This window comes from Mugil cephalus, chromosome 23, assembly GCF_022458985.1.
Source record: "Mugil cephalus isolate CIBA_MC_2020 chromosome 23, CIBA_Mcephalus_1.1, whole genome shotgun sequence".
Taxonomy (NCBI): domain Eukaryota; kingdom Metazoa; phylum Chordata; class Actinopteri; order Mugiliformes; family Mugilidae; genus Mugil; species Mugil cephalus.
In genome coordinates this window covers 8,522,531-8,540,014 of record NC_061792.1, presented here as the reverse complement: position 1 = coordinate 8,540,014, position 17,484 = coordinate 8,522,531, and the positions used below count along the sequence as shown (strand labels likewise).

The 17,484-nt window shown below is 43.9% G+C and overlaps 1 protein-coding gene across 1 annotated transcript; it reads right to left on the bottom strand.

Moving 5' to 3' along the window:
• Positions 1 to 270: 270 nt before the first annotated feature.
• On the bottom strand, positions 271 to 14,875 carry slitrk6 (SLIT and NTRK-like family, member 6). Its single transcript, XM_047577051.1, has 2 exons — positions 14,211 to 14,875; positions 271 to 4,192 (listed from the first exon to the last, which is right to left on the bottom strand). The coding sequence occupies exon 2, from the start codon at positions 4,175 to 4,177 to the stop codon at positions 1,637 to 1,639; it is 2,541 nt and encodes an 846-aa protein (XP_047433007.1). The 5' UTR covers positions 4,178 to 4,192; positions 14,211 to 14,875; the 3' UTR covers positions 271 to 1,636.
• Between the last annotated feature and the right edge of the window lie 2,609 nt (positions 14,876 to 17,484).

Below are 17,484 nucleotides of genomic sequence, written 5' to 3'. Positions count from 1 at the left end.
GACTAAGGACTAGTATTGAGCCGTTGTGGGGGGTTAAATTATTCACACAGCGGGAAAAGAACCAAATGTTGTTTACACAAGTACATCATGCACATATACACATGTACTGCAGAGGGCTGATAACACACTGACAGAAAATGTCATTCTTTTTAGTTGGACTTCCTGGTGAGTCAATTAGCGGAGAGGCTGTGCACCAAAGTACTCTTTATCTATGAGGTACAATTCCGTATATGTGCAGGAATTAGCCATCCATTACATTACATCACTCTGTAATATTGCAATTCTTTATTTCCTGTTTCAGTTACAGCTTCTGTTTATATTCTGTACAGCACTGAAGGCACACAAAAACCAAAGATATAATGGAACGTAGGTATATACAAAATATACAGAATAAATAATTAAATCTAGTTAAGTAGAAAAGCTACAGAGTGTGTGCTTACATGAACTGTTCAAATGAGTTTTCCAGAGTGTACGTTATAAATCCTGATCGATGACGATGTCCGAGTTGCGGGTGTCACTTGCCGGCTGTCCGTTGCGTTAAACGTGAGCTGAGAAACTGAAAGGTCGTCTGCGAGAAAATCAGGAGCTTCAGTTTTGGCGCTCGTCGGTCACCATTAACGTCCCAACGAAAGCCCGCTTTTAATCAGTCCAAAAGCCGGACGACGACAGCATGAGGACGGAGCAAGGTTCCTGAACGCTGCTTCGTGAACCGTCAGACATGAAATAGTGGCGTCGAACAATCTCACACACACGTACGCGCACAATAAATGAACATACACATTAGCGGCTCATTTCTTCTTAAAAATAAAACTAACCAAAGGTTTCAGCAGGACTCTGTTGATTGTCATGCACCATCTTATGGCATTTGATTAGTGCAATGCATTTTTACAACGTAACAGTTGTGTATACTGTACTTGAAGTGCTCTATTTACTGATTGAGAAAAGAAAAAAAACATACTTATGTGAATATCATTATTTTGTATAAAAATAAATAACTGTGCAGTGTATTGGGGATAGCGCACTCACTGTTTTTCAGTATACAGTTGGCAATTTCTTGACTCTACGGCACAATGAGCATTCTGGTTACAGCATTCCAGCTGGCTTATGTTGACAGAGGGTGTAATCAGGTCATACACGCAGTCAGGGTAGACTGATTAAACAGCGATTCTGGGTCAAGTGGTGATTGAAATCCACTCACTTCTTCCTCAACATCTGCTTTATCCAGACAGGATGCTCGGGGTGGGGTGGGGGTGGGGTGGGGTGGGTCGCGCGGATCAATTCATTTGGTTGCATTAACGCCGTGGAAATTTAATCAATTGTGAAAAGATGATTGAGTGTATTTCAACCCGGGCCTGCTCGACAGACTGCGATTGCTTCTTGAAATTACATTTGGCCAAAAAAATGTGACAGCTCTCAGCAGCTACATAACACGGCTGTCGACGGACGAAAGGTAACAAAAGAAGAAATCAGTTACATTCTGTGCTACAATTAAACTCAAAGAGATGTGCCCATTATATATATGTATATATGTTTATATATACATATATATATGTGTTCACACTGTGGAAAGTACAGGAGGGCAAACAGGACAAGGCACTTGGTTTAAACTTATAATAGACACAGTTGTCTTTTCTGTTCAGTTAAATGCAGTTTGATGCTCCAGAACTTCCAAGTAGTCTGGCTCAGTATGCAGGTTAGCTTTAAGTTCAAAGTACTCGTTCTTGGTTTGCTCGAGCATGACCTTGCGTGGTCTTGAGTACATTATTGTCTCCATTAACTTCAGCTCCTCCTGGTGCCCCGGGACCTGCATGTCTACCGCCGACTGGAGCTGGGGCATGTTTTTCCTAAGGTACTCCGTTATTCCGAGCTGCTGCAGCTCCTTCTCCCTCTCCAGAATGTTCCTGTACAGGGAGTTGGGATTCCCGAGAGTGACGAACTCCGCGGGGCACTCTCCGGCCATGGGTCTGAACTTTGAGCTCGGGTTTCCCGTGAGGGGGGACGTGTTCTCCTTCTCCATGATGCTCCGGCAGACGTGGTGCTTGGCGCTGGGGTCGTCGAGGCTGTAATCCAAATCGGCGTCGTGCTCCTTGTGCTGGGAGCAGTAGGTGGGGTTGCGGCAGATCTGCACGATGGGACTGTGCGATCTCTCCTCGTACAGAGTGGCGGACCCGGTTCTTTGCGTCAGAGTGTGGTGCGTCGTTTTCTGCCCGTACATGCTGTAGTGTAAGTGGATGGGTGAGCTGCTGCTGGTGTTTTCTCGAGGCTGCTCCTCCGCTGCTTTTTTCTTCGCCCTTCGCCTCCGCCGGTGCACCACGAACACCACCAACCCGGCTGAGCAGAATATAATCATCAGGACGAAAATGAGAAGGCTCAAGATGAGCACAGAGAGCGGGATGGTGTCCGTGAGGGCGATGAACAAATTCCTCTCGCCGTTTTCAGGCCCTATCGTCGCCGTCACGCTCTCCTCCCCGCCTGGGGACCCGGGGTTGTAGGTCCCTAAACCGGGGCAAAGGACGTCGTGATGAAGGCTCCTCAGCTCCGTCTGCATCACTTTCTTCGGGGTGTGACACAAAATGGAGCCCACCACCGTGTCCTTTCGGAGTTTCTCGACCCATTGTTTGAGGCTGAGCAAGTCACAGCTGCAGTCCCAGGGGTTGTCCTCTAAATAAATCTGCTCCAGCGAGTCAAGTTGATCAAGCACATTGCTCACTGGCAGGTGCATAAGCAGATTTTTCCTCAGGTTTAATTTGGTGAGGGGCACGTTGCGAAATATCTGCGCAGGAAGAGAGCTGAGCAGGTTGTTATTTAATGACAACAGCTTCAGGTTTGGCAGGGGATTAAATGTGCCTGGAGCAATCTCTTTGATAAGGTTATATTCCAGATACAGGTATTCAAGGTTGTGGAGTCCCACAAACATAGTGGAGAACAGTTTTTCAATCCTGTTGCCGTTCAGATAGAGTTTTTTCAAACTGCTCAGGCTGAGGAAAGTTTCATTATCGATGTAATCGATTCGGTTATTCGCAAGGTTGAGCAACTCCAAGCTGTCGTACGTGACAAAATCGTATTTCAGGAGCTTCTGAATCATATTTCCCGTCATGACGAGTTTGGTGGGGCTCTGCTGAAGTATTCCGATATCCGACACCTTTTGAATTCCTCGGTCCTGACAGTGCATCAGAAAACCAGCCACGGGGTGATTGTGACAAGAGCAGTGCTCCACGCAAGGGCTGCCGGGAATGTGAGAGGGCGTCGGTGCTCTGGCGTCGTCTTTAGCGTTAACCAACTTGGGGACTGGAGACACTTTGGACGAAGGGGTGACAACCATATCCAGCGACTTGGACGGCTCCTCCAGGTTGATATCTGCGTGGGACGGGCACAGGACGTCCCGCTTGACTTTAGCCAGAATGCTCCCCTTTAGGTGATGCGGGGTGCTGCAGACCACGTCCCCGATCGCCGACTGCGCCCTCATGTTCTCCATCCAGCTTTTCAGATGTAAAATATCACAGTCGCAGACCCAGTCGTTGTCCTCCAGCAGAAGCTCCATTATCCGTCCGATGTGCTCCAAAAACCCCACGTAAGGCAGCGTCTGGAGCTTGTTGCCGCGTAAGTCCAGGTGGGTGAGGGGCACGAAGCGAAAAATGTTGCTGGGTAAAAACTCAATGGAATTGTCGTTGAGGATGAGAACCTTGAGGCGCATCAGTTTGTTGAAGGCACCCGGTTCGATGACCCGAATGAAATTCGTGTCGGCTTGGAGGAACTCCAAATTCACCAGGCCTTGGAAAGTGTCCTCTTTCAGGGTGACGAGGAAATTGCTATTTATGTGGAGTTTTTTCAGGGAACTCAGAGTGCTAAAGACCCCTGGCTCCAGCTCTTGTATGCTATTACCCCCGATGTGCAGTGAAAGGGCATTCTTAAGCCCTTCCATTTCCTCGGCACGGAGCTCAACCAAGTCATTTTTGTAAAGGTTCAGGTGGAAGGGCACACCTGACGGGACTTGGATTTGGGAGATTTTGCTGATGTTTCTCTGCTCACAGTTAAGATGAAGGATGCCGTCTTTCACCTCGCAAGAGCACAAGGACTCGCAGGATTCGCTAATAGAGGATGATGCCTGTGAGGGATGGATATCTTGAGATCGGGCCGCGGTGAGAAACAAGCCGATGAAAATGATACAGGGCAGCATTTCGGTCTGAGATATCTGTGAAGAAAGAATACAAGCATGGACAGGAGGGGTGGGGAGGAGGGGAAAAAAAACAGCATTAGGTTCACTTGTTTTAGAAATCAGTCCCATTGATCCAAATGTTATACAAGTATAATGTGAATGAACTTTGGTTGCTGTGTGTCAAAGGATAATGGTATAAAAAGACATAAGAAGAGACATTCATCTTCAATAAAAGCACGGATGTTGTCTACAATTGATTTTATCTAGTGCAAAAACATGAAAAATATAGCGCTTTCATGTCGACTAATCTGCACACATTATATTCCATAAAAGACTACTTCATTTTGAAGGTATAATCAAAGTTATGAGTGTCATGTATTTTTCCTTTTTTTTTTTTTTGTAGACTTTGTGTAATGTCTGTATTAGTGTGTAGCAACTTTTCATCTATCAGTACACTGTATTTTACCAGGGAGCAAATGCATTTCACAGGGTGAGCAGTGAGTTTCTTTCCAGTGACTCACAGTGGGATAATGGTACATTTAAAAAAAAAAAAAAAAGGACTTTCTCATTTGACTGATTTCTCTGAGCTTTTATGTGCAGACTCATTTGCACAAAGACTTACTCAGCGTGAGTCATGCGAACGCAGAAGTCAGTTCAGTCCATGTCAGAGCAACATTTCGAACAAGTATCGTACATAATGAACGGAAATGAATTACCGCGAAGGGCCGGGGTCTGACGGTGACCTAATCACAGAGCTAACCCTAAATTTATGAGTTCGGTTTCTGATACCGTTAATCTGATTGTGCTCCCGCTCTATTCTACGAGCGGCGAACTGAAGAACCGGGACGGGAACACAGACAGTAGGAGTATTAGCGCTGAAACGCAACATTTTACCATTTATCAGTTTATGTAAGCATAAATAAAATTTAAGAACACAAGCGACCATATTTGGCAGTGCACCACTTTCTATCCATCAGCTTTAACAGGCCAGCAGCAGGTTTAACCTTGAAAATGCACAATATTTTTTGAGATGTAATCTGCCTTCCTGCATAGACCCAATCTGTGATTTATCTGTATATCGCAATAGCTCATTCCTATAATTCAAGAATTTGTTTACATTTTTGCCTTTTAAAGGGCTGGGCCTTAGCGCTGACAAAGAGAGACAAAGACAGCGTTACTTTGTGCAGTTTCTAAAGCCGGTTGGAGTCTTCTCTTACTGTGAATGAAAAGAAATCAAAATCCACTGACAGCAGTTTAAGCAAGCTGTTAAGAGGAGAACTCCAACTTCACTCTGAGCAGGATTTATATTGAGTGACAAGGGAAACGTTGCAATGTGATTTTAATGATGAGCAGCCTCGGAAACCACATCTAAATCCATTAAGTTGACTAAAATCAGGACGGATCAAAAGCGAGATCCTCTCAGAGGACCGGAGAAGTGCAGACATCCTCCCCAAGATCAAGGACCGGATCGGCTACATATTCACTGTTAACTGAGGGAAACCTTCAGAGCTGAGGCGGGGAAAGATGACAGCTGTTCTGCTAATGAATCCGATTAGCATCTGGAAAGAGTCACTCCAGCAAGACTGAGCAAGTCTAGTTCGGCAACTCCAGCCTGTGTTTGTCAAAAAGCGAAAAACCTCTGACTCATGACCGATACATAAGAAGTGCTCTACCCTGTTTTGACGGGTTCCAGAAATTCTTCTCACTACCGAAAGTCAGTTAGACATGAGGCTCATCTTCTGTAAGTATTGCAGTTCCTTATAGCCTCAAGCCAAAAGCACTTTGACAACGAGAGATTAAACACATACAAAAAGCACATAGTATAACAATATGTATAATTTAAGCGCTTGCTGGAACCTGACTAAAATCCAGAAAAGCAGTGAAGTTAAAATTCACGGTGCCTAAGGAGACAACGAAAAATCTCAATGGGGAGAAGATGCACTTCAACTCCAACAGTCGACTCCACTTTATTTATGTAGCACTTTAAAAACAACCACAACCGAAACTAATTGCTGCACATAAGTAGAATAGGAACATAACACATTGAACAAACTACTAAAGACAATAAATAGAAGTACATTAAAAAGCAAAAGCTACATTGGAAACACTGTGTAATTATTACCTCAGTATTTACTTGTTCTACTCTTTCACCTCTTTCTTGTTTCATCATGCCTCAGAAACATTTTGTGCTATTGGTTAAGGTCAAAATTATTGATGAAAACCAAGTTAACACTATCTCCAGCATCTTTCAGTTAAACAGGCATATACCCTAAGGTCATTCTCAGCATTCCAGCCGCCAACTGCTCCGGACTCACATTCCTCGCTGCGCACACCTGGGAAACGCTGAGCTCTTCCAGAGAATCCTACATAACATGAAACTATAATCACCACCTCAAACGCAGAGAGTGAAATAATCATCGACCAAACCAACCAAAATAAAATGAATAAATCACTGTAAATAAAATTGATAACCTAACCAGGCCAAGTGAAAGTTCAAACTGCATGCATCATAAATCTCGCCACCCCTGCCTTAGTGATTCCTACAGGGAATTAACACAACATCAGACGGAATACACCAGAATAATTAATCGCGTGTTCCTGCCGCCAGGGATTTCTGGCGATCTTAGTCCCGCCATTGAAATATCCGTCAGAATGACAAGCAATGCATTATAGATCATTTATAGCTTCAACTTGCTTAAACTAGCGAGGTGTTTCAAAAATAATGAGATAAGATAATGAGAAATACCTGATAAGCAACACTGTATTCTGGCATTTGAGGATAAAGACAAATATGATCGAAGTCACACCTTAGTAAAACATTTTTAAAGCCGCCAAATTTGAAAATGATTTTCATAAACCAGTAATAATATGCAAAACAAATAGAACTTCATCTACTTCATCAGAGGTGAACCAAAATGAAATACCTAATTTGCGGAACCTATTAAATACATTCAGAAAACGGCTCCGAAACCTAGGGCCCGAAAAAATATGTGGCCATTTTCTTTTAATTTCTTCGTTTATGTACTGTACGCGGAGTCCGGTATTGGTCGTGGCAGCCGAGGAAGCGCTCACCTTTGTGACCCTGATGGCTTTCGGGAGTAAGTATGAAATGAAAAACGGGACTATTAATAGATGTTATCGCGCGCTTCGTGATAACGGGGCTGAGGGCAGATAGGGGAAGGCAATACGGATGCACTCTGTATTTCAAACAGACTTCTCTAACTGATCCATTTTTCAGGCAATCAATGTTGCATGGGACGCAGCGTGACGGGCCCAGGAGATGAAACACTCCTCCGGTGCCAGTCTTCTGCCGTACTCTCTTTTACACATTGAAATGTGCATCCCTTGCTGTTCAGACAATTCAATTAGAGAGCTACTGAAGCCCTGTGAAATCTCTCCTCATGCATGTGAGCGAAGCCAACCCATTGTCTAACATCGGGTGAGATGAGGCTGAAAAAAGTACTGCGGAGCCGAAGAGAGCAAGACGGCAGAGGGGGAACGAGGAAAATCTGTTGATGAAATGTTTATCGCACACCGAGCCCTAGTATAGCGCACTCTTTGTCCACATATAAACCCACAAATAGCATGTTCGCACTTTGTTTAAGCCAAATATAAACGGCATTGTTCCAGTGCGGCGAAGCGATGGTTGATATCTCGCAGGACCCATCAAACTGTTCTTACTCGAAATGATTTCATTAACAGCCGATTGAATCAGCAATAGAACGTCACGTGACACGCTGATGTGTTAAAATTCATCCTGTGGACACGACCTCCAAGAGGTCGGATTCAGCTGTGAGGCTAGTGAAGCCCTGTACGTGTCAATAATTCAGTGTTTGCTCGTGGACGCCTCAGTAAGGCAGCAAACATTAAGTCTGGGAGTTGAGCTCCCAACTGTGGCCCCAAGCTGCTGCACCATACTTCATGACTACAATCACCTCGCATTCTATTTTCTACTTGATTTCATTCTATTTATTAGTTTTCTTTTTCTCGGCTGCCTAGCCGTGCACCACCAACTGGCATAATTAGCTTTGATTCATTAGATTAAATGGCGAGACTTTTCTATGTGGTGTGAAACAGGAACGGAGCCGCACGCACTAGCTTCTGACAGCTCTCCTTATTTATTCCGTCTTCAAAAGGACTTGGACTTTGACAGTTTGACTTTGACACACTTCTTTACATTCACAAAGCAGAGGTTGGCGCCGGGCGAGCTATCTTTACTGAAGAGCGTACGCCCTTGCCTTCCATTGATTTTGCACAGTTCACGCACTGGACGGCCGAGCGTGAAGCGCTGCTCATACTTACACATTTGTCATACTTTGACTGACAAACAAACAGAGCCGACGACTGCACGAACTGCACCCAAACGCATGCACACTACCCAGCTGACAGATTAGAATATTATTTTTAGATAATATGAACACAGCTATAGTCATGTTCCATCCTCATCATTGTCAAAGCAAGCAAAGCATGCTCGAGCCACAAATAGCCTATAAGGCAGAAGCCTAATTCATTTTTCCGTAGCGTGAGGCAACTTGATGTTCAAGTATAAAAGGCTCGTTATCCCCAGTGGCACCCGACAGATAAAACCATCCTCCAAAATTCACTCAAAACTGATAAAAGTCACTCTGTATTTGTGTTTCAGACTCATTGGGTGGATCTTGGAGATGCTCCAGAATATGCTTGATTTTTTTAAAATACTCTCAAAAGCTTCAGTCACCTGAGTTCTTTGCGTTTCACGACCTCACTTCTCCTCATTGGTGATCCACCTGCAGTCGAGTTGATTAATGGACCCTGACAACAGGGAGGTTGAAAGAGTAAATTGTGATTCACTGACGTCCAAAGTTTCCTGACAGAACCATATAAATAATGTTTAGTGTAGCATCTTATGCATGCACACAAGCTAATGCGTAGCAAGATAGCAAGGATCAAACCGAACAACTGGACCAGACCTTTCTGCCTTTAGCTATTACATCCACAGATTCTACAAGGATTGCATCTTTAGGAACATTATCAGTTGCCTGTTATAAAAACCTGATTTGCTGTGTGCAGCTCATTTCATGCAGTGGTTTCTAACAGCTGCCACCTGATCATATGGCGAGATAGAAGCAGGGAGCCCTGATATACTGCAGTCTTTTGTAGATAGAATATTCCCCCATCGATGTGACCAATCCAGCTAAGCAGCTTCATTCGCTGTATAGCCTCCTCAGTTAGTGTTCTCTGCTGGTGGGCCTTAATTTCGGATGGAGAACATATGCAAGATACAACTAATAATAGAAGCGCACAGGCGGAGTGTGCGTCTGTGTGTGAGGTGGGTGTCTCGTCTCCCCTGGCAAGCGTGATTTAGCAGGCTTGCATTTCAAATGGTCTGTTTAACTAATGCGCAGTAATTAGTTCTCCCGGAACGAGCAGGCACATAACACCAGCGTACAGTGGCATCAAGGTATGTTTTGTTTGGAGACCCATCTGCACCGAACAGATGCATGTTCGTGTGTACATCGCTGTCCCTTTAAAAAAGGGACACGTTCTGGTCGACAGTGACTCACCAGCGAGACTGGCACACTGTAGATACGTTTGCTCAGACCACACAATCCAGGAGCTGGAAACTCTGGCAAATCAGGCAAAAGCAAAAAATATACTCTAATAGTGCTGATCGTGATAATTGTTCGATAATGCTTTAAATCTGTAAAGATCCCCCCTTAAATCGAGATCACAACACTTTCCATTCTCTATCTTTTCTCGTCCGTTTCGGTTGCTCCTTTAAACGCTGTCCCCACCCCCAGTAAAAAAAAGGCCACAGGGTAATGGTAATGACAGTCTTATGATTCAGTCCACAAATAAGAGTAAGTCTTCCGTGCGATAACGAAACTGCAGTCTCCAAGGAGCCACAGATTATAGGTAGACAAACAAAACAAAGGGCAGCGGCGAGTTCGTTCTGTGGTGTCGGCGTCAACGAAATGAGAGGCTTAATTATAAGGTCCGCAAAAACATACCTATCATTTTGTGAACATCGTTATTAGAACGACATAAACGGGGGGAAAAAAAATGAAAATGATACATCAAATGGTATCAGCATGGCTGAAACCTGTGTGTGTGTTGTTAATCATCTCGTCACCCTTCGCACTCTAAGACGTCTCGATTTGATACTGATGAAAGCTTCATGTATGTATTGTTTTACTGTGACAGATGTTAATTATTACTGTATGCTTCTTCAACAGAACCCTGCTTCACTACTAATTGGACGAACTACCATAATATCAGAAGCTCTTCTGAGGACCACATCTGCTTGTTATTAGTAATACCTGAATGGTATCTGATCATCATCGCATGCCGTTAAGCTTTTTTACGTCAGTATCTGTGACTGGTGCTGTTCTCCGTGGCTGCACCGCTTCCAAAGTAGCTGCACGTTTTCAAGGCGGGAATAGAAAAATAAACTAAACAATGACGGCAAATCTTTAAGCCGCGTGGATTAACTTTCAGCCAACCTAGCAAAAAACGTATCTCTCGGTTCCTGTGTTGTTTTTTTTTGACAGAAGGACTGAAGATTATGACGAAGACACTGAGTTTTAACTGACAGAAAATCACAGTCGGGCTCACGCATGCCTCTTATTTTTATTCCCTGCTCCGACCTCTCCCTATTTATTCACTAGACACTCCGATAATTCATCCCCGTGTCACAATGGGATCAGTATTAGTTGTTTTATGATGCAGAGCCAGTAGAACTAAATCTCCACCCGAGTGACACCGTGAGCCGGCTGATGCAAATCAGCCTGAAGAAAATCTACAGCCAATGGAAATATCAAGGCTTATTGGAGGAGCCACTATCAGACAGAGCAGACTTTAACAGGACGCTGATAGAGTCTGAGCTTTTCGGATTCGTACTTTTCACAGAAAACACGACATGAAAGGGCCGACAGATGTATGCAAATGAGCGTGTCGTCTATATACATGCTTATATTTGTGGAGTTATGGTCGTGGAGTTCAAATATTTGACCGTGAGCGAGTGGTAAAAGTCAGGAAACAGTCCAATCCCACTGGACTTAGAGGACAAACGAGTCAGAGGGGGTGATGCTTTTCAAAGGGCTGACAGAGCCGGTATATTTTCACATGAAAAGTCTCGTCTCGACACTCAAGACAGCAACTTTAAAGCAGCTTTAGTTCAAGTCATCTTGTTTTCTGCCTGTGCAGTTTCTTTCTTTCTTTTTTTTTTTTTTTCCAGATCAGGTACTGTGGCTGAGTTAATTGAGTGTCTGATGACTTAACAACTACAGAGACTTGAGCCGACCTGCAGCCTCCAACTGAACAAGGCCTTTCAGGACCAATTAAGTAGGAATGCCACAGCGGGCAGTTAAAGACTCAGGACAGCATCGTAAGCTCCTGCTGGAACCTGTTACCAGAGCAAAAGCTTCAAAGTCGAATATATATGTAGTTTTCAGGAAAACGCCGCCGCCCACGATTCCGTATTTGTTTTGGACGCGGATTACAGCTAAAATGCTTGGGATCATAACAGAAACCGGAGATTAAACGCATTTACAGACAACACAAGAAGTGTGTGCGTGCGACACGTGACACCGGCGCGAGGGAAGGGAGTGTTGCATTTGAAACGGACGCAGTGGAGTGTTTGTTGTCCTAAATAATGTGCTCACTGAGCATTTCATCAGAGCGCCGGCCGCATCCCATTGCGTTGCACGCGCTACTTTCCCAGCAGCAGGTTTCCTAACGTTCACAAGCAACACGGATAGAAGGAAAGCATACACCTGTCACGAATGTGTTTTCAAAAAAAATGATACCCACATTTCGATTGGGCCACCTAAAATTTTAAGCAAGGTCCGTGAGTGCTTTTAGAGGAAAAAATAAAAGAAATAGTAAGAACGCCTGCAAGGCCTCTATTGACTCGCCAAACTCCAATAAGAGATCCACTGGCCTGAAGCGGTGAAATTCTATATTCCCCTTGACAGAGATTTTTATAGCAAGAAGCGCTCTCAGTGAAAGAGGTCATTTTCTTCCAGGTGTTTGGGAATACAGCCTCCCGGACAACAGCAATGCAACAAACCACCAGTTTTAATGATCCGGAATGACTGACAATTACACGGAAAGCCTCTCACAACAGGTAGTAAGTCCTCTCACTCTGTAATATGTGTCGACTGCCTCGCAGTTGCACGTGGAACAGTCGACGTGTTGCACACAGTTGCACTCGGTGGTCACTAACCGACAGTTGGGTGCATCCAGTGATACTTCCTGCAACGCCGCTTTCGCTCGCGGGCTAAGACAGAATGAGAAAGCGAGATAGCGAGACTTGTTGCGTCCAGCTCGGGGTTATTTCATTCCAGCCTGACTTGGGATACCAGATTAGAGCCCCCCCCTCCCTCCACTCTATTGCTCTGGCGCGAACACGAGCCTTGTTTACGTGCGTGCGCCCGCCCGCCCCGACCGCCTATCAGACTTCTCCCGAGCACCCTGCCACTGTTCCCAGGCACCAATTACAGCGCGACTTGTCCCTTCTCCCTCTGTATTGGAAGTGATGTGGCTTGCCCTACAGGGTCGACACCACCGCTACACCCACATATCTGCAGAGATCCTGCCAGCGCCCGCAGCCCTCCACCGCAATCCTGAAGAAATGATAATTATGACATCCGCCCACTCAAGAGGCAAGAGATAGTTCAACTCCCTTGCCCCTTGTTCCAGCCCTTTTTCCTTTTTTTCTTTTTTTTTTGACTTATTCAATATTCTGTGGGCTGCCTGCTCTCTGTGTGCCTCAGAAAAGCAGAAGCTCTCTCAATATATCTGCAGGATTTCACCGGCTGAAAATAGCGCGCACTAATAAAGTTGGAGCCCTCGCACAACTCCGGCCGATTTCCCTTGGCTAGTCACACATTACGACAATCCAAACACACCTTTCGCTTCACGGCAAACAGTGGGACCGCGTCCCTCCACACCAGCTAACGTCTGCGAGAAAACATCAGAGCAATTTCCTGATTTCCTGTGGGTGGGCAATTATTTGCAGCTTTAAAGCTGCAAAAAAAAAAAAAAGATATACATGCCTCTTGACAATAGGTTGTGCACACTCACAAGTCGTTTCATTTTAGCAAGCCTGATAAATTGGCCCACAAGAGCAACCGATCAATAATTAATCTTAAGGCATTTAGGCTGCCCATACCTTCCCAGATTCATCCGAGCAAAAAATTGAGTCCAGAACTCAATTATGCAATTCTCAATTTAGAGCTAATTATTTCTTCATTAAATAGAACTATCACCTCATCTTCTAATTGGGAAGAAGAAAAAAAGTGCAACACTGCAGGAAAAAAAAAATAGAGGAAAAAAAATGACGCAATGGAGCGTGAATGCAGCTGAAGATGTATTTTGTGATGCACACTTCGGGCCGGTGACATAATGAGATTAAGCGGTTGGGAGAACGCCGGCCTCTCTGATTGGCTGTTAGAAGTCGTGACGCAGCTCATTAAAAACACACCTGTGACCGGGAAGGGTAATTACGCCTGTGCATGTATTTAGCACTGAAAAGTTTCAACGCTGAGTTGTGGGGAAACAAAATATCCAAGAAAAGTTTTTTTTTTTTTTTTCTCTCTCTCTCTATGCAATGGGATGAAGTGTATAGGCACACCGGTCTGCATTACCATAAGGCAGCACAGCGCCGTAGGATACAGTAACTGCGTGTGGCAGGCAGCCAGGTGTGCTCGAGGTAATGGAGCCCCCTCAGGAAAACTCACTAGTCCTTCTCTCTTCCCTCGCTGTCAAATCCAGGCACTTTTTACGTGCCTTTTTTTTTTTTATTATTATTATTTATTTATTTAAATTTTAACCAGCCACTAAACCTGCCACTAATTGAACAGCCTGCGTTTTACTACTAACACTGCGCATTACACGGAATAGCATTAAAATAATACCGTAATAATAATAATAATAATAACAATGAGCTACACGCTAACATACTTGAGCGAGTTGGAACCTGCCCACAGTGTCACGGACAAGAAAAAGACACAGTTTCAATCAATTAATGATTTTAAAATATGCATAATATCGGTGCTGCTTGGTGACTTACCGGCTAAAACTGATGACAAAAATGAATGTTTAAAAAAAAAAGAGGAAAAAAAAAGGGAAGGCTATAGTCCAAAATGAACCGTTCTCAGTCCATCTGTAAATGCGGGGAACCGACGCATTGGAGACTGGGTACCACTTCACTCCTTAGAGCTCATTTTTTTTAAATTAAAAAAGAAAGAAAAAGAAAGAAAAAAAATCACGCGAGAAAAACTTAACGTCAGTCTTTCTCGAGTCTCGAGCAGCTGTCAATCACAATTATTCCGAGGGGTCTCGCGGTGCGGTTTTCACTCCGGTCCCGGGATGATGAGCCCTCCTTCCTTTCCTTCCCCTCCTTCCCTCCTTCCTTCAGCCTCGCTGGAATTAATTACGGCCGGAGTTGCAGGTTCGAGGCGCGGGGCGTCAAGCGGCGTTTTGGGAGAAATAAATTAAAATAAACCCTTTCCCAGTTTTCTTTTACAGTCCACTTCAGAGGACGGAAGCGCGCACCGTGTCCCACTCTCGCGCAGCGCCGCGCGCTCTGTGTAGTTAACCAATCTGCGATATATTAGAGTTGCTCGGTCATTTGCATGCTGTAGAGGTGGACTACAGAGAGGAAGAGCGTCGTCAAGGCGCCTACAATTCACAGCGCAAGTTCCTTTAGAGACTTTCACAATAAAAGCAAACAGTCACTCCTATAAATATACCGACAAAATATATATATTTGCTGATTCGTCTTGTTGGATTTGTTTTTATACAAATCCCACTTTAAACACAAATTATTAATTAAAAAATAGTTAACAAATTACAAAAAAAGGGTTTAATCTGTGCCCTGCAACTCTTTTCGACCCAAAATCAAAATTTTATTTTTAATGAAGAAACATACAACTTCCCGTATCTCCGAGTCTTATATCTGCAATAGTCGCTGTGGAAGCTCCGAGGCAGTTTTAAAGAGCTCCTCCTCTTGGATATTCTTACAATACCATAGCAAAAAAAAAAAAAAAACTATCTTGCATCGACGGCCTTTAAATAGCCTGCCTGCAGCACAAGCCCCAAAGGATGGTTTCCACGCAATGTGAATATTAGTAGTTGAGTACAGATATATATATATGTGTATATATATAAAAAAAGGTTTAGGATTCACTTAACACATGACAGAATCTGTGCTTGTGTATATGTGTGGTTGTGGTGGTGGTGGGGGAGGTCGATCAGCACAGTGGCACACCTTCCATCATGCAGCAAATCAGGGTTCAAGCTGATCCATGTCCTTGAACATGAATCCAAAGTGCTACTAGTTCCAGCTGAGTTGTGAATCACCTCTGACCTCCCTGCGGAGCGGAAGCTAAGTATACCACCGCTATTCCGCTCACGCTCTTGCGCGACAACTTGAAAGCCAAAACAGCCTGAAACGTCAAACCACTGTAAGTAACCTTGGGACGGCAACTGATTCATCTGCAACTAAACCCTGCTTGTAATTCTCCACAGTCCTCTGACTGATCACTTTCAGATGGGGCCCGGGAATGTCTGCCTCACTTTTCTTGCAAGTCAGACGCTTAAATCCAAGTGGGTTTGTCACAGGATTAGTGTAAATTTACTCCCATATGGAACTTCATAGTACGGTGCAAATCTAACGCTTGACCTCAATGGTGACCCGAACCAGATTGATCTCCTCAAAGGAGGACAGAGAAAGTAGAAGCGTGAAAAAAAAAAAAAAAGTGAGAAAATTACAGCCCTGAAAGTACAACAAGGGTTACGGTCGAGTTCTGGAACCATGTCCTCTGAGTTAGCAGTATAAAATTCACCTGTTATCTTAGAGTGAGCTTGCAAGTAATTTAAAATCAACATTTACAACCGATAAAGAGCTGTGTTTTTAATAGTTATGCAAAGTCACTCTTCAAATAATTCTCCAGACAAATGCCTCATTCTCTTAGAGATTAGACACACTTTCTCTGGCTTCTTGTTGCTCTTTAACTACTTCCCTACAGTGTGATAATGAAAGCCACAAAGCCATTAAGTGCCTTTGTCAGCAACTTCTTTGTGCCATTGCTGAGCAGGTGCTCTATCACACAGACATTAAAAAACAATAAAATCTAGACAATGAGATCCATATCTGCGTTGTTTTGCATTGGTTTCTGTGGACCGAGGCGATACGAGACTGGGTGCTGATATTGCATGTTTAATAATTGACTTATTTTCCATTGATCTGATGTTTGATCACGACAGGAAAGGCCTTTGTGCAAGTTCCACCCAACTTCCACTGATATACGACTCCTACGCTGGTGGAGCGCGTGAATAACTTTATTCAAATATCATATTCAAAATGATGTTTTCAAACCAAACAGCACCTCACGCTTGTGTCGCACGCTGTAATTCAATAGTGGAGCACTTCCTCTTCTGCACAATGACTTATTTAGATATAAGAGTTTCACTGGGACAGTGAACAGTGGGAGGAGAGGGTTAGGGTTAGGATTAAATAAGATAGCCTTGATAAACCGATCATGCGTTTGCACCACAACTTCCACTTCTGTAAATTTTCCAAATCTACTCAAAAATATTATAGAAAAGCAATTGACCATCATTAGCAAGTTCCCAGTGTTTTCTTTTAACAATTTAAACTAATGTGTGATAATAAATTAACAAAAATTGGTAACCCTCAGTACATAAAGCACATTTTTACGCAGATGATGAGATCATTTATACGAGAACTGAAGCAACACATCAACTGTGGCACAGCGACAATGTAGATGTCCACCACTGGCTGTTTTAATTACTTGGCTGACAGCAGCATGTACATAGAATTAAATATACCATCCAAATCTACCAAATTAGAATGGATTAGGGATTAGCATTGTCCAACAAGAAGGTTTGAATCTTCTGGGTTGCCCGCATGGATTTTGTACAGGTACTTCCTCCCCCAGTCCAAGCACATCCATGCTAACGATTTGTCGGCCCTGCCATAGACTGGCAACCAGTCGAGGGTCTTGCCCTACTCTGACCCTATGCCAGTTGGGATAGGCATCAGGCTCCTGCAGCCTGATGGGTGAGTAAATGTTTGTCTCAATGGCTGGGTTTTGAAATTCCACAGATGGGCCGGGCCAGCATTTGGCAAACATCGGCATCTAGTGGGATCAATTGAAACGCAAGATGCTGCAGGATAAAGGCGAAATTGCATGAAGGCTGAGCATACCTGCTTAATTATTTACCATGAAGAAGTGTCCTAATGTTGTCTAATGTGATAATATGTTCTAATGGTCTGTCTTCAACATTTTTCAGGCCAAGGACTCCCAAACTGATGGAAA